We start from the raw sequence: 16,587 nt of genomic DNA on the forward strand, positions 1-16,587 counted from the left end.
TGAATAACTTTTGTTGTTTTAAATATATTAATGAATTTGAAAAGTAAAGGAGACAATTATTTTGAGTTAAGAAAGTGTAATTGAAGTAGAGTATGTATGATGTGTATCTTCAAATATTTGTAATAAAATGTAAACATTATATTCATTTTGAGCATGGGTGTTCAATTAACACCGAAATAAGCAAAATTATATTTTATAAAAGTACTTTCATGTAATTTAAACTCTATTTTGCAAAAGTGCTTTATTCTTATCAAATTCCTTCCAGTAATAAATGATTATATTCATTGAATCCATACAAGACTATAAAATCAGTTCACATTGTGGATTCAGGTTCATCTGCAATAATATTCCATGAGTTCCTTCAAGTAAGTAATAAACATGAATGCCAATAATAGTATTGAAATTTTCACTGTGACAGATATGTTAAAAAAATATTTACCAAACATTCATCAATTCTTTTTCCACCCAACGACTGGTTCTCATTTTACAACAGAATCTAACTTAGTATTCACCTACAATAATACATGAGTTAGCCTAATTTTCCTACTAATACTTAATTGACAAATAATGAGTTCAATTTGAGTGGTTTAGAAGTAAATAAGCATAGATGTTGCTTCAGTTTTTAAAACGTTTCCTTTATCATTTCTTGTTCTTTTTTCTAATACGTTTACAACACACTAGTATTAACAGAGATTTCTCTGCATCGTCTAAGATCTTTAGTGTAGCATATTCTTACCAATGCTTTGAAACAATCTCGTATTCAATTGTAAACAGGACACTAAACATAATTAAATTATTGCACCTATGCCATTTTTCTTCCATGATGACACAGAACGCTAATTCATAGCATTTGGATCGTTAATAGTTAAAATAATCCCTCAAAAATCACACATGCATTGTCTTGATTCTCACGGAAAGATCAAGCACCTCAAATTGAACCCTAAAAAATGATACCACCGTATTGGTCTTTGCATAGACTGACTGTTATATCTGACCAATTTCTTCGATAACCAAATTGATAGTTATCTTTCAGAGGCTATTTTGATCATTAATCCTATCTTATTCTTAGATAAAGAAGAAAAAAAGATAGCAGCTCGAACAGTATCTGTATCTATAACGCGAGCCATTGCCACTATTAACTATGAACATGACTTTGCTCTTCATCATGAGGCAGCAAACAAGGAAGAAGGAAATAAAAATTGTGCCACAAACAGCATGAGAACTTATACTCAAATATGGTTTACACAATATTGGTAAATTCATCAGAAAGAAAAGAACAAGTTTGGAACACTACACTCTGGACTTGTTATTATTCTTAAAATCGAAGAGCGGTTGTCCATTTACCTTGCACACTAGGGCGCTTGGTTACATGCCTTGTCCTCAGTTTGATCACCTTTCTTCCCAATGCATTCCTTAGCCTCGTTGCATGGTGAAGTACATCTTCTGGATCCATGTTCTTCACGCAAATAACTCGCTCGTTTTTGTTCTCTGTAATTCCCATCACAATCACTCATTCAACTTTTAGTAATTAGCGAAGAAAAGATCCCCCGAGTGAGTTGTACAATCCAACTTTTGTTAATTAATTAACAAAGAAGAAATCTTACTATAAAAAGCCTTCAAATGTGGATGCTGACCACGAATGAGTTCAGTAACAACCTCTAATTGAGGATTCTTCTCCTTAAACACAGGCAATTCCGACTCCATAAAAGCCCTATTATTATTTAAAATAAAAGTAAGAATCGGATCATCAACACAAAGTAAAATATGAGAAGAAAAAGAAGAATAAGATGCAGCACAAGTAGTCTGTAACCTAACAGTTATAAAGTGATAGGAATCAGGGATTTTGGATTAGGAACGACGAAAGAAAGCAGCATGTTAGTAAATGCAGTATAGAGAGAAGAAGGAGGATGAAATGGAGGGTACCTTATACCTCTACTGCTTCCGCCCCAATTGCAATAGCTAACAATGAGCTTCTGAAGTTGCCATACTCCTCTCAGAGCCATCCCACAAAGACTGGAATGAACACAGCTATGAGATTATCAGAGCTTAATCCTAGTGTGCGTCTCTCTCTGCACGAGGGATGAATATTCTGGAAAGGAAATAGCCAACTTAGAGGAAGCTTGTGATTGACTATCAATATTGGAATCCGGAGAAATATCAACCGAATTATTACAAGATGGCTTGCTATACACATGTGCTTCTTGATTATTAATATTGTCCATAACTGAAAAAGAAAATCGTAATTAAATCTAATTCTAATAACCAACCACAAGAAACCCAACAACAAGAACAACTAGCACAGCAACAATTATTTAGTAGCATTTCTAGCTAAAAGTAAGTAGTAACATATCATTGTGCCAAAATCTTAAATTATAACACGAGCAATATGAACATAGCAAATAAATTAAAAAATCCAACAACTCAGCACCCACAACACAGCAAAGGATCAAAGAGGAGTAGAGGACCTACCTCGGGAACACGGGAAGGCGACGGAGACAGCGACAGCAAAGAACAAGATGGCCGGAGAAGAGGCAGAGGAGACCGGACAAAGGAGAATAGGAATGGCAACGGGTCTCCATGGGGGTGGAGGCGAGCCCAACCCCCCCCCCCCCCAATTATCTGTCCCCTATGATGCACGGACACGGGACACGCCGACACATGAATTTTAATCTTATAAGATACGAGGACACGCATACATATAAAATATAAAGTATTTTTTAGATAAATCATAATGATATTTTGATATTTTATCGATAATAACATATAAATTAATTTTTTTAATTATATCAAGTATTTAAAATATTTTTTGTTTTAATAAATAACAATATATACTATATCTAAATTTATTTCAAGAATAAGACTGGACACGCTGACAGGTAATGATATTTAAGTGTGTCCAAATGTGTCCAGAGAAAAATTTTTTATTTTTTATTAAGACACGATTGGACACAGCAAACACAAGTGTCAAACGAGTGTCGGTGAGTGCCGTGTCCGAAATGCACAAAGGATAAAAATTAACAAATGCTTCAACGTAAATGAAAACTACAGAAGCCGGCTTAACGGAAGGAAGAGGAGCCAATGGTGGAGGCTGACGATGACGATGAAGAACGACGAAGACAGCTGACAGCGACCCTCACTGCTGTGACGAAGATGGCGACGGCGACGGCGACGGCAACCCTCCCTGCTGCGACGAAGATGGCGTTGAGAGAACCCTCCCTTCTGCAGTGCTGCGACGAAGATGGCGTTGAGAGAACTCTCACTTCTGTGACGAAGATGGCAACAGCGCGACCTCACTGACACGGGAAGACGGCGACGACGCAGGAAGACGGCGACTGCGCGATGCTCCATTCGACATACTCTATATATATTTCTACTACAGAGAAATAAAAAATGCAAGTACAAATTCTTTACTTAGACTTTTATTTAAATTCAATATTATTGGTTTTGAGGGGCACGATTAGAATAGAAGTTCAAAATTGAAGGAAACCTTATTTTCTTCCATTAAAATGGATCCGAGATTAAGTTGAAGGAATTATAAATATGAAAATAGGAGCCTCTGTTCGTAAAATTTGTGAAATATGTAGATCGATCTGTAGACGAGGTAGAATTATAGTAATTTGTTCCAATCCAAGACATAAACAAAGATAAGGATAAGGATAAATATTTCCACAAAAGCCACAAGAGAGGGCTTTGAATTATAAAGGACTGGGTGCGCAAATAAAAAAAATAAAAAAAGATATAGATATTGAAATTCAAACTTTTTTTTACATGAAAACTTAGAAACTATATAATATTCTCTATTATATATGATATGATTTTATAGTAATATTGATTATATATTAATATTTTTGAATATGTGAAAATTTCAAATTATTGAATGAATATAGAAATTCTGTTTCGAATATTTCCAAATTTTCTTATATATATTAGAACTATTCTCATAGAATACAATATAGAAAAGAGATATTAGATTTAGAGATTTTGGGGATCTGAAATTGGAAATTCGATTTTTGTTAGTTGTATATTAACACAAATAGAATGCTAATTTTGAGAATATTAATTCTAGTTTCTAATTAAAAAAAGAAATATAGTAAAACATCTGTTTTTTTGACATGAAATGAATATATCCATACATCTCAGACTTCCTTTTAAGTTATGAGATAATATTTGTTTTGGGAAGGTAATCTGCGACTGTGAGAGTGTTTAGGGGGAGTGCGACGGTGAGGGGGTTTTGGGGGGGCAGCGGCCAGTAGTGAGAAATTGAAGAAGAAAGGTGGGTGTAGTGGTCTTGAAGTCTGAAGAGAAAAGAGCATAGTTGTCAGAACCGAACCGGTGATCAAACCGGTCAGGTTACTAGATCACTGGGTCAATCGGTGGATCACGGGTTGACTCGGTCTCACATAAATAAAAAAACATAAAATAGTAAAAAACTTAAAATTAAAATTTGAAATACATATTGCCAGTTTGTCACTAACATTTAACAACAATCATCTCAATTTCTAAAAATAACTAATTCTGCCAAATCATTATTTGTCAAAGACGTCTGCTGCAGATAAAGGGGATAGAAGAAAGCAATAAAGTTTCAAAATTTGAACCTTTACAGTAAAAACTTAGAACCTGAGAAGTGCCAAATACTTCCTAGTTTAAACTCTTGCAAACAAAACCAAGCCATCAAAGATTATGCAACAGAATAAACATGAGCAGAACAATATAAATTAACAGAATCTATCTACTATCCAAAACAATAAAAACAAATCAGCTCAATTCACAAAATCTATCCACTATCCAACAATATAAATTCACATAACAATATAAAAACAGCCTCTCAATTCACCATAATGATATAAAAACAGCAACAAATCAACCCTAAACACTAACAATCAGAAAAACAAAAGCATCAATCAACCATTAAACCTACATAAGTCCCTCAGTTAATCAGAAAAACAAAAGCATCAATCAACAGATTCAGTTAATCAACATCATTAAACAGTTCCTCAGTTAATAAAATTATAACCCAATAAGGCAATAAGTCAATAACTGAATAAATAAAAAAATTAAAAAACATACCTGAGAAGAGGGAGACCAAGCACGGCGAAGCAGAGACGGGCAAGGGGAAGGCAGCAGCGACGGTGAGCCACGCCGGACGAGGACGCGACGACGATGACAATGACGACAACGCGAGACGCAGTCACGCAGAGGAGGCGACGAGCCAGGAAGGAGATGCACAGGGGTCGACGCGAGAGTCGCGAGACGAAGCAGAATAACCCGGCGGTGGCGGTGGCGGTGGGCGGTGCTTTTTTGGGAGTGTGAGAGTCAGAGGCTCTACTCCTTAAGTGAGACTGAGAGAGTTAGGGGGGATGGGGGCTGCTGCTGCTCGAACAGGGAGAGGGTTGCTTTTAGGGTTTCATTTTTTTCCCTTTCAGAAAGCCAAAAACGTGCCATTTCATTGGGGAGAGGGGCAAAAAAATTTGCAACGAACCGGTCCGATTTTTAATCCAATCGGTTCACCGGTTTCTAATAATGGGGATTATTATGAGTTCTCACGGGGCGGAACCTCTATCCTTTATTCCTTGCACCCGCCCCGTTGATTATACAGGTTCCGTCTTTATGGAGGAATTTTTATTCCGAAATTTACTTCCGGCCGAGAGCCAATGCCTGGGATTTCATTTACGAATTAGGTTTAAAATTTGATTGACTAAAATATCTAATACAAAAATTTTTTGAGATTGATTTAGATAATAATTTTTTGTTTATTTTTTTTTTTTAACTGAAAAGTGTATTATAGTACATGCAATCTATTCGATATAAGAATACAAATAAAAAATAATTATTTTAGTGTTAACTCATATTTTAATTATGTTTCGATTTTCTAATAAAGAAAATTTTAAATTTTTTATTTTATTTATGTTTAATAAAATATAAATGTATATTTCAATTTTTATTCACTTAAAATTTTAAAAATGTAAATTAAAAAAATAATTGACAATCTTAATTCATTTTTTTAATTATTTCTTTAGAATTTAATTTTAACACATTATGAGTGTAAAATATATTTATACAAAAAATTCAATTACAAAATATTATGTTAATAAAAAAATTATCTTTTATTTTAATTATTTAAATCATTATCAAAAAATAAATTTTAATTGAATGACGTGTACAATATTTTTTTAAACTCATTCTTCTAATTTTTAAATTAAAAAAATTTTGAATTTTTTTCTTTTTAATATTTTTAAGAAAGTAACATAAAAATTACATTTTTAATTATTTAAATTAAGAGAATAATTAGAAAAAATTAAAACTCATAATCATTAGCATTCTATCTATTCATGCAGTTGGAGATTAGAGTATTTAAATATTTATCTAGTATTTTATAATAGTATATACTAATATGTTTAAGATAAAATAAGAAGGTAGTGTTTTCTAATAAATGTTATATTATTTTTTATTAAAGATAATAAATAAATTAATAAAAATATAATTTTTTTAGGGCAAAACACTAAAATAAACCAAGGGGAAGAAATTTTTACGTAAATCCGCCAAACCAAAATTTATTTCATGAATCAACCAATGCATGTTTATATGTAGTTCGAATCAATTAGATTCGAACTCAATCTACACATAATTCGAATCATATTGATTCGAATTATACACAAAACTCACACACACACTAATTCGAATCAACTTGATTCGAATTACACACATACAATAATTCGAATCAAGTTGATTCGAATTACACCCTGATTTATTAAAAAAATTAATAATTTATTAAAAAATTTGTTAAAAAATAATAATTTAAAATTAAAAAAATATATATTTTATTTCATGTATTAAAAAAAATCTAACAAAATATTTAATTTTGAGACTTTTTTTTAAATATTAATGAGCTATCAATTCAAATTCCATACAATACTCTTTTGTCCATTTTTAATAGCTCATGAATATTTTTTAATAAATTTTTTTAAATTATATGGTGAGATATTACATTATTCGAATTACGCATGGAAAGTTCAATCACTCTGATTCGAATTATATGGTGAGCAATTCGAATTCTATACAATACTCTTCTGTCCATTCTTGATAGCTCATGAATACTTTTTAATAAATTTATTTTAATTATACCACAAAAAATATTTTATTCTATGCAAAATAATTTAAAAATGGCTTAAAAGATGTTAGGAGTACTATAAAAATTTGCAATGACTTAGGACATTAATAATTTAGAAATTAAAGAAAATATATTTTTATCATGTATTTACCTATATCACTAGAATATTACAAACTTTTATAGTACTCGTAACATTTTTAAGCCATTTTTTTAAATTATTTTGTATAGAATAAAATATATTTTTTAATTATTTTGGATGGAATAAAATATTTTCTTTAATTTTTAAATTATTATTGACTATCTAGAGTATTTTATTTAAAATTTGTGTACATGCATGTATTTACCTAAATCATTAGAACATTACAAATTTTTATAGTATTCCTAATATTTTTTAAGTCATTTTTTAAATTATTTTGTATTATTTTTTGTGGTTTATATAATTAAAATAAATTTATTAAAAAATATTCATGAGCTATCAAGAATGGGCAGAAGAGTATTGTATAGAATTCGAATTGCTCACCGAATCAGAGTGATTGAACTTCCCATGCGTAATTCGAATCATGTAATATCTCACCATATAATTTAAAAAAATTTATTAAAAAATATTCATGAGCTATTAAAAATGGACAAAAGAGTATTTTATGAAATTTGAATTGATAGCTCATTAATATTTAAAAAAAGTCTCGTAATTAAATATTTTGTTAGATTTTTTTTAATGCATGAAATAAAATATATATTTTTTTAATTTTAAATTATTATTTTTTAATAAATTATTAATTTTTTTAATAAATCATGGTGTAATTCGAATCAACTTGATTCGAATTATTGTATGTGTGTAATTCGAATCAAGTTGATTCGAATTAGTGTGTGTGTGAGTTTTGTGTATAATTCGAATCAATATGATTCGAATTATGTGTAGATTGAGTTCGAATCTAATTGATTCGAACTACATATAAACATGCATTGGTTGATTCATGAACTAAATTTTGATTTGGCGGATTTACGTAAAAATTTCTTCCCATTGGCTTATTTTAGTGTTTTGCCCATTTTTTTATTTAATGAAAAATATTTTATTTATTTAATAAAGAGTATTTAAAAATGAATTATGATGATTATAAGTGGTTAAGAGAAAGGGGTTGAATCTTGGATTTCTTTTTAACTTTGTTTGTAACTATGCTTTCTGTAAAAAAAATACAGGAGATATTTTGATTTTATCTCTTTATACGATAGAAAGCATAACAGAGTTATTTATAAAAATTATTATAGTGAAATGTTGCTTAATAGAAAAATCAGGAGATATTTTATTTTTGTCTCTTATATTGCAGAATTAGTATCAGAGAAGAGAGTAGAGAATGACATACAGATGTATTCTAGTTCAGCTACCCAATGCAATATAGCCTATATCCAGTCTCCATCACAACAATGATAGAATTTCACTATTTTTTCAACAGATTACAATCACTAATTCTCCTTAGAATTTATCCCAATCCTATTTGGGACAAATCCATATTCTAACCTAACCTGAACTTGACTACAACTCACCCTAGCTTTCAACTACAAAGTGCTAACCTAAGTTGTAAAAAAATTTCCTCATAATCATGACTATAAAATAGAAATACATTCAAAGAATAACTGAAATAACTTAAACTTTTTTCCCAAACTTAGCTCTCTGTCTTTTTCTTCACATTGACTTTTTTTCCAAATTTCACCATATTTGTCTTTTTTCCAATAAAATTTAAAATAGACTAAATTGAGAAAAAGAATTACAAAATAAAAGAGAGTAAAAACAATAACATGCAACCATACCGTTCTCTCATCCTTTTTCTTTAAGAATATTGAATTTGGGTCATTCATTTTACTTTAGCCTCAAGTTTGTTTCTTGACCGTTGATAAGTAGTAGAGCACCATTAACTTTAATTTTTCATAGTTTTTGGTTCGGTGCTTGTAGCCCAATTGATTTCTTCAACGTTCCTTGATGAAGCACAAATAAAAAAAATTTTTCTTTTTATAATTCTCTGATCAGTTGAGATCTTTCTTCTTGTTGTAACCTTTTTTCTTTCTTTTCTTGCTTGAGAATAAAAATAACATTTTTGTTTTTGACCGTATTCTAACTCCAAAATTTTTCTTTTCTTTCTTCTTGCTCCAGAGATGATGTGATATTAAAGAAAGAGAAGAGAGAGAAAAAAAATTTAGTTCAGTAGGTGAAGAACGTGTATTTCAAATGAAATAGAATCTCATTACTTAGTTAACAACTAAGTTGAGTGTGTGGATTTAGGTAAGGCCACCGATTAAACTTAGTTTCAGCCCATGTATTTTCATTTTTTTTTAACTAAGGGTTCATTTTTGTTTTAGATGAGAAACATTTGAAGTGGAGGTAAATAAATATTAGACCTTAAATGTATGTATATTTAGGCTAAATTCAGTTTGAACTTAACTTCATGCTTCTTGATTTCAACTTAGTTTAATTTCTGCACATTAAACTAAATAACATTATACAAATAATTAATAATTAACTCAATAATATTTTATCATGATTTTAATCATAATTTAATTCACTAAACTTAACAAACTACTTTATAATTTTTATATAAAATAAAAGTAAAGAGAAAATAAACACCACAAACTCAATTACAGTTAATTTTCTGCCAAACAGAATAACATCTTCATCAAACTTATATTACAAAAAATAATTTTTGAACATTTAATTTATTATACTATATTAATATTTAGTTTATGAATATTAGATTTTGGTGTAGGCGTGTAGCTCCTATTTTGACAAACAAATTCCTCTTATTTTACCATTTTGAAAAGTTTTCAAGTGTTCCATTTACTTTATTAGAACTTCAATGTTTCATGTATGATTAGGTTGTAAGTTAATTTTTTGTCTTGTAGTTATTTATAAAAAGACAAAAATAACCCTTCAATCATAAAAAAACAAAAGATAACACATTTAGCTTGAAAAAACATAAGTGCACTGCTACACACTAAAATAATGTACAGAAATTTTATTTCTTTATTTATTATAAATTATATTGTCGGTGAAGTCTCATAAAAAAAGAGAATTTTGTTTAGAAAATGTTTAAAAATAAAATTATTTGCAATAATGTGAGGTAAATTTATAAAAATAATCAATTTATTAAAAGAAATAACACTTTTTTATATTTCAAAAATTATATATATCATGTTATTTTATATTGATTAAATAATTATGTATTTATTTTATATATTATTTCTTAATTTAAGAAGTTATGATTTATAGAATTGGCACATTAATTTTAATTGAAAAAAAAATCATAAACTTTAATCTTATCTTGTACATAATACATGACAAATTATTAAATTTAATATTTGTAAATATAATAATATTATGTTGCTATAATTTACTTTTTCATTGCTAAAATAAAATTATTCAATTTGAGTAATTTATTTTTTATTTTTAAAGGTATAAATTGTAATTATTAATTATGATCAATGATATGCCTAGTAAAAAAATTAATTAAAACTTATTTTACTTCTACTTTTTTAAAATCAAAGTATTATTGATATTTTAAAAAATCAAATAATTTAATTTTTTAGTGAATTTTTTTCTTTTAAATACATCTAAATATGTTTAAAATTTAATATATTTTATTATTTTAAAAAGTGTTTTTTCACCCAAAAAAATCTAATCCAAATAAATACTTTTTTGAGTAATACTACATATTCAAATCTTTTTATGAACCAAGTCTAACCAAATTAAATTATAAGACTTAGAATATATTAGCTATAACTGATTTTTGTTATGTTAAACTAACTTGGTTATACTTGATTATAAGTAGATATCCTTAACTTACAAGTGTAAGCAATTAGTTAATATAATTTAACAAAAATAGATTTAATATTAATTTTAAATTTTTTTTATTAAATAGTTTCTTATATACAAAAAAAATTAATTTATTATAGCTTGACAAAATTCACGAGCCTATAATTCTAACTTTTTTTTAATTTGACTATAGATATCTTTCACCTAAAGATGTTCATTTATGACTTAATATTTTAATTTTTTAATAAATATTTTTCACCAATAGTATTAATGATGCACAAAATTTATTATTTATTTTTCTATCAATTTCTTATTACTTATTTATTGTCAATTTTTAAGTTATTTCTTGACAAGTCCTACCTATAAGACTATCCATACCACTATCTTATATCATAATTTAATTAACAAGAATGATGAGATTAGTTTTTTTTCCTAAGACTTATCATTAATTAATTAATTAAAAAATATTTTAATAAATTTATTTCTTTAATTGACGAATATCAAATAAAATTAATTTATTGTGAAATTCTATATTATCCTAAAAAATTTAGCACAATAAATTTAATACTTATACTTTAAAATTAAATGAGTTTAGTTGATAAAATTAAAATATAAGTAATATTATTCTTGCACAAATTTTTATTAATATTATTATAGTAATACTTACTTGAGCAATTAAATTTAACTTATACTAATATTAAAATGGTCTTTTTACCCTTTTTTATTATTTTTTAATTTTATCTCTTTTTTAAATAACCTAATAAAAATAGATTAATATTTAAAAAAATTAATATTTAAAATTTTAGAAAATAATATGCATTTAGTAAAATAACATGTATTTAATATAATAAAAAAATTGAATTAAGTAAGTACTATATATGTACAAGAAAAACAAAACTAAATTATAAAATAGTATTATTTTATATAATAATAATAATATTTCTGTAAATTAAATAGACAAATAAAGTATATCGTGCCAAAGGAAGTCATCTATTTTAGAAAAACGAAAAAAAGGAAGAAAAACTAATAGAGAGATAAAATGATCAATAAAAATTGGTTAAAAAAAAAGAAAAGTAAAAGGTGTATTAAAAGAAAACTAACACAAGTACACAACATATGAACACAAGTGCAAGATAGTAATTTCTTCATTCTTTCCATGGGTTAAGGAAACAACTTGTCTCTATTTCATGGTGTTCTCCAAAAAAGCAAAATCACTCAATGTATTTCTATTTAATCTTATCCTTCTAATTATTTTATTATATATCTTAATGCTAAAAAAGAATGAAATAGCAGTGTACCAAAAAAATACCGTGGTACATGTGAAAACCTTCCCACCATTTTATAAAACAAAGCACAAATAATACTGAAAAGTGAAAACTGTTTTTCACTTGCATACCAAGTTAATTCCCCTGGCACCTTTTCATTTATTTAATGCCTGAACTTTACAGATCAAGTAACATGTTTCTTTTTTTTTTTCTTTAAAGATAGGGAGACTCGAATTCGTAACTTTTAGATAAATATAGAGAGATTATGTCATTTAAATTATAATTCGTTAGTAAGTATCATGTTTCATTAATGATCACATTAATTAACTATTTTATTAACTATATATATTATTTTATTAGATTTAATTTTATTACACTGACAATATAAAATATTTTATACAGTCATATAATTACATCTGTATTTTTAATGATCATTCAAATATTCACATAGTTAATATAAAAAGTAATTATTATTACTATATAACATTATGTAATTAAATGTACATCAAAATTAAAAATTCTATTTTATTTAAGCCAAAAGCCAAAAGTTTTTATGGCGTTTGGTAGAAATTAAATAGCCTCCAAGCTTTTTATTCTTCCTTCTCACAGCAATGGTCATACAAGGTGAATTCTGTATGCAATACTCAACAACCTCAGATCTCGTCCTCATCCGCGGCCACCTCTTCGCTATCAGCCGCCGCACTAGTGATCGCTTCCTTTGTCCAACGACCAACAACGACACGCTTTGTTGCTTCGCTTCTTGCACTATGGCAGCACCCTTTTCATCTGCTTCAAGCATTACTACACTTACTTGCACCTCAAGAAACAGAGGAATACAACATGGTACATAAGCTGAACAATGTTCCATTTCCTAGAAATCAATGAAATACTTCTTAATTTGAAACTTACTCCGGGTTTCTTTGTTTCGCATGTGTTTTTCATTTCAAGCAGAAGTTGATAAGCCTTTAAATTGAACTTTCTTTCATTAGAATCTGTCTATCAAATCACCAAATCAATAAAAGTGAACAAAAAAGTGTAATAATATTATATATTCGCATGGCTATAAATCTATTACTTGTAACTACTTAAGAAAACTCATTATCTTAAGTATGTCTAAGATAAGAGATTAATTTAATATTTCATTATATTAGATGATTGGGTCAAATATTTTTATTGATATGATAACATATAACTAAATAAAAAAATATTTAAAAGAAAATAAAAAATTAATTCAAAAATATTAAAATGATCTTATTTTACATTCTTTAATATTGCTGAAATAATTGGATAATTTTGGATTGTTGTATTTTTTATTGAATTAAATATTTGATTATTTGTAAATAAATAAATAAAATCTAGTTAGTGTTGTTTGCAGGACGTTAAAATTAGCTATATTATTAATATAGATATAAGTGCTAGTTTGAATTGATTTTTTTGAGTTAAAAAAGTATTTTTCTTAAAAAATAAAGTACTTTTATTCAAATTAAAATCTATTTGAATACATCTTTTTTAAAAAAAGTACTTTTATTATAAAATATATATTTTTTTTAAAACTAATCATACATTGCTTAAAAAAAAAAGAAACAAAAGACGTTTTTAATATTTAAAAAATCTTTTCAAAAAACTTATCTAAATATAAAATAGTTTTTGTCTGTTAAAATTTTTTTTTTCTCTTAAAAATCAATCCAAAGTGTCCTTCATTTATTACTTCATACTTAAGAAAACTCATAATCCACAATAACACACAATGGAATCTTTGTAAATAATAACATTTGTGATTCTCACCTTCTCTATTAGTGGGTTTGGCTACATGAACAAGAATAACATTGTCTTGTCTCTGAATAGTGTGAGAGAGTGCCCAATCTAGAGCACCCTTAGCTTCAAAGCTAGAATCCACAACCACCATAACCCGGTTGTTACCACCAGTTTCAACACCACTTTCATCAGCCTTGTCTCTACAAGATTCATGCACCTCGTTGCTCGAAAACTCTGCTCTTGAAGCAGAAGAAGCTCTTACGTGAGGGGTCGCGTTACCAAAGCACAAACCTCGCAACCTCAGTCGTGGCCTGCTTCTTCCTAGCCCCATTTTTTTTTTTTCAAATTGTAAGGAATCAATATGAAGTTATGAACAATGGAACTGTGACATACTATATAGTATGAGCTAATATATAGTGTGTTCATTTGAGAACATAATTGAACAATGCCAGCTTCAATATTCAATGTGACACTTGACTTTGATATTTATTTATTTATTTGTTTTTTGGTCACGATTCAACCTCTCAAAGGGACATTTAATGATTTATTTGTTTGTTTATGCGCGATTTTCTTAGTTGGGGGGCCAGTTCTGTATGAACGTGGGAATCATGAAGGTTTTGGATTGATGAACAAGAGTTGACAATGTTAACATTAATTCTTTAATAGATTACACACGTATGGAGGAATAATTCTGAGGGAATGCACCACAATTAGAATAATCAAAGAAAATTAAGAGAACACACCAATGATTGAAGAAAATGAAATGAACTTTGAGATAATTAGGTGTAGCGGAGATCACGTTAGTTAGATTTTGAAGACATCAAGGAAACATGGGCACACGTATAATGATGTAATCTCGACAAGTATAATTGCTTTCTTCATTTTAATTGATAAATTGATAAATAATTATAACTTAAATTATTTAAGCACAAGTCTTGAATACGAGTATATATATATATATATTAAATATAATTTGTAAAAGTTAAGTCATAGAGTTTAATTTTGATGTATTAATAGTGTAAATATTTTTCACAGTCACTCAATTACGTCCATTTTTTAAAATAATTATTTATACAATCAATATAAATAATAATTATTTTTAGGGTTAAGTATTTTTTTCGTCCCTAAGGTTTGAGGCCGAAATCAAAATTGTCCCGATGTTTTTTGTTATTAAAAGCATCCTCAACTAGGGATGGCAATACCACCCAAACCCGCGGGTACTCACTCTGCCCCTATCCGCTCGGAGCGAGTATTACCCGCCCCGCACCGGGACGGATTTTTAGCGAGGCGGGTTCTTGGGAGGGGCGGGACGGGGTCGGGTTTAGGTGATACCCGCCCCGCTATATATATAATATATATAATTTTAATATATAATATGTATAATATATGTAACATAATTAGTAAATGATTAATAATATTGTATTATATTTAAATTTTTACTTTAATTTATATTATATATGTGATGATAGTTATATAAATTTTAAAATTTAATTTTATTTATTGAATTTTAATAATTATAGGAGCGGAGCGAGTACCTGCAGGAGCAGATTAGGATTCGACGTTTTACTACCCACAGGTAAAAGCGGGGCAGGTTCTATGTGAGTTGTTGTACGGCGGGACGAAATTGGGTAGAGCAAAAATCCGCCCCTACCCGCCCCGTTGCCACCCCTATCCTCAACGTTTTGTCCTTTTCTACTTTAATTTTATTTTTTTTACTAAATTATCCTTAATAATTAATATAAATAATAAAAACAATATTAAAAAATAAAACCAAAACCCTTCCCCCTGCACCCCACTCCCGTATTTCTTCCTTTTTTTTTTCTCTCCCCATCCCCTTCCTCATACCCCCTCCCGCCTCTTCCCTTTCAAACTCAAACACAGTAACATTCTTTCCTTTCTTCCCAATTTGACTCAAACACTAATTAGTGGTAGTTAGTAGTTACCATATATATATGACAACTTACTGTTTCACGAGTTTTTTGTGCCTAAATTTGCAGAGAGAATTCTCAAATAGAGAATGTAAATTGACGTGTTTTGTTTGTAATGCTATGCACAGATACATTATATGGGTTTTGTTGTAAGGTTGAAGTATGAACTAGCTGGTGGTAATGTTTGGGAGATGGATAAAGACATGGACATCCACGTGCAGTGACGATTATTGTCCATCCCCATAAACACTTATTTGGCATACCTAACATGATTCATCAGAATCAGAATAAAATAAAATACTTCATAAAAGATTGATTGTGAGGTAATTTTTTTTTTAATTGAAGGGGATGGGTAGTTGTAAGGAAAAAAAATTTGAAGGGGATGGGGGGTTATGAGGAAGGGGAGGGGATGGGGTGGGGGGTATGAGGTACGGGAGTGAGAGTGCAGGTGGGGGAGAGTTTTGTTTTTATTTTTTAATATTATTTTTATTATTTATATTAATTATTAAGAATAATTTGATAAAATAAATAAAATTAAAATAGAAAAGAACAATTTTATAATGTTAAGAATGATTTTAATAGAAAAATAGATTAAAGACAATTTTGATTTTAACCTTAAAGACAAAAAAAAGTAATTAATCTTTATTTTTATATGGATAATTTATTAAAATTAAATTTTAAATAATATTTATTAAGTTAAAAAAAATCATTTAAATATCAAAATATAAA

At 28.3% G+C, this 16,587-nt stretch overlaps 2 protein-coding genes across 5 annotated transcripts; both read right to left on the reverse strand.

Annotated features, from left to right (window-relative positions):
- Positions 1 to 572: 572 nt before the first annotated feature.
- On the reverse strand, positions 573 to 5,521 carry LOC130935156 (54S ribosomal protein L51, mitochondrial-like). 4 transcript variants are annotated; one of them, XM_057864950.1, is made up of 5 exons: positions 5,068 to 5,521; positions 2,174 to 2,224; positions 1,924 to 2,089; positions 1,605 to 1,711; positions 573 to 1,488 (listed from the first exon to the last, which is right to left on the reverse strand). In XM_057864950.1, exons 3-5 carry the CDS (start codon positions 2,001 to 2,003, stop codon positions 1,316 to 1,318), a joined length of 360 nt encoding a protein of 119 aa, XP_057720933.1. In that variant the 5' UTR covers positions 2,004 to 2,089; positions 2,174 to 2,224; positions 5,068 to 5,521; the 3' UTR covers positions 573 to 1,315. The 4 variants fall into 4 exon arrangements, with proteins under 4 accessions (XP_057720933.1, XP_057720766.1, XP_057720850.1 ...); XM_057864783.1 differs by having other exon boundaries at positions 1,924 to 2,224; positions 5,068 to 5,519; XM_057864867.1 differs by lacking the exon at positions 2,174 to 2,224 and having other exon boundaries at positions 5,068 to 5,518.
- A 7,076-nt stretch (positions 5,522 to 12,597) lies between these two features.
- Positions 12,598 to 14,306, reverse strand: LOC130944304 (uncharacterized). Its single transcript, XM_057872577.1, has 3 exons — positions 13,961 to 14,306; positions 13,085 to 13,167; positions 12,598 to 12,992 (listed from the first exon to the last, which is right to left on the reverse strand). The coding sequence occupies exons 1-3, from the start codon at positions 14,259 to 14,261 to the stop codon at positions 12,705 to 12,707; spliced, it is 672 nt and encodes a 223-aa protein (XP_057728560.1). The 5' UTR covers positions 14,262 to 14,306; the 3' UTR covers positions 12,598 to 12,704.
- Positions 14,307 to 16,587: the final 2,281 nt, after the last annotated feature.

This window comes from Arachis stenosperma, chromosome 1, assembly GCF_014773155.1.
Source record: "Arachis stenosperma cultivar V10309 chromosome 1, arast.V10309.gnm1.PFL2, whole genome shotgun sequence".
NCBI classification, from domain to species: domain Eukaryota; kingdom Viridiplantae; phylum Streptophyta; class Magnoliopsida; order Fabales; family Fabaceae; genus Arachis; species Arachis stenosperma.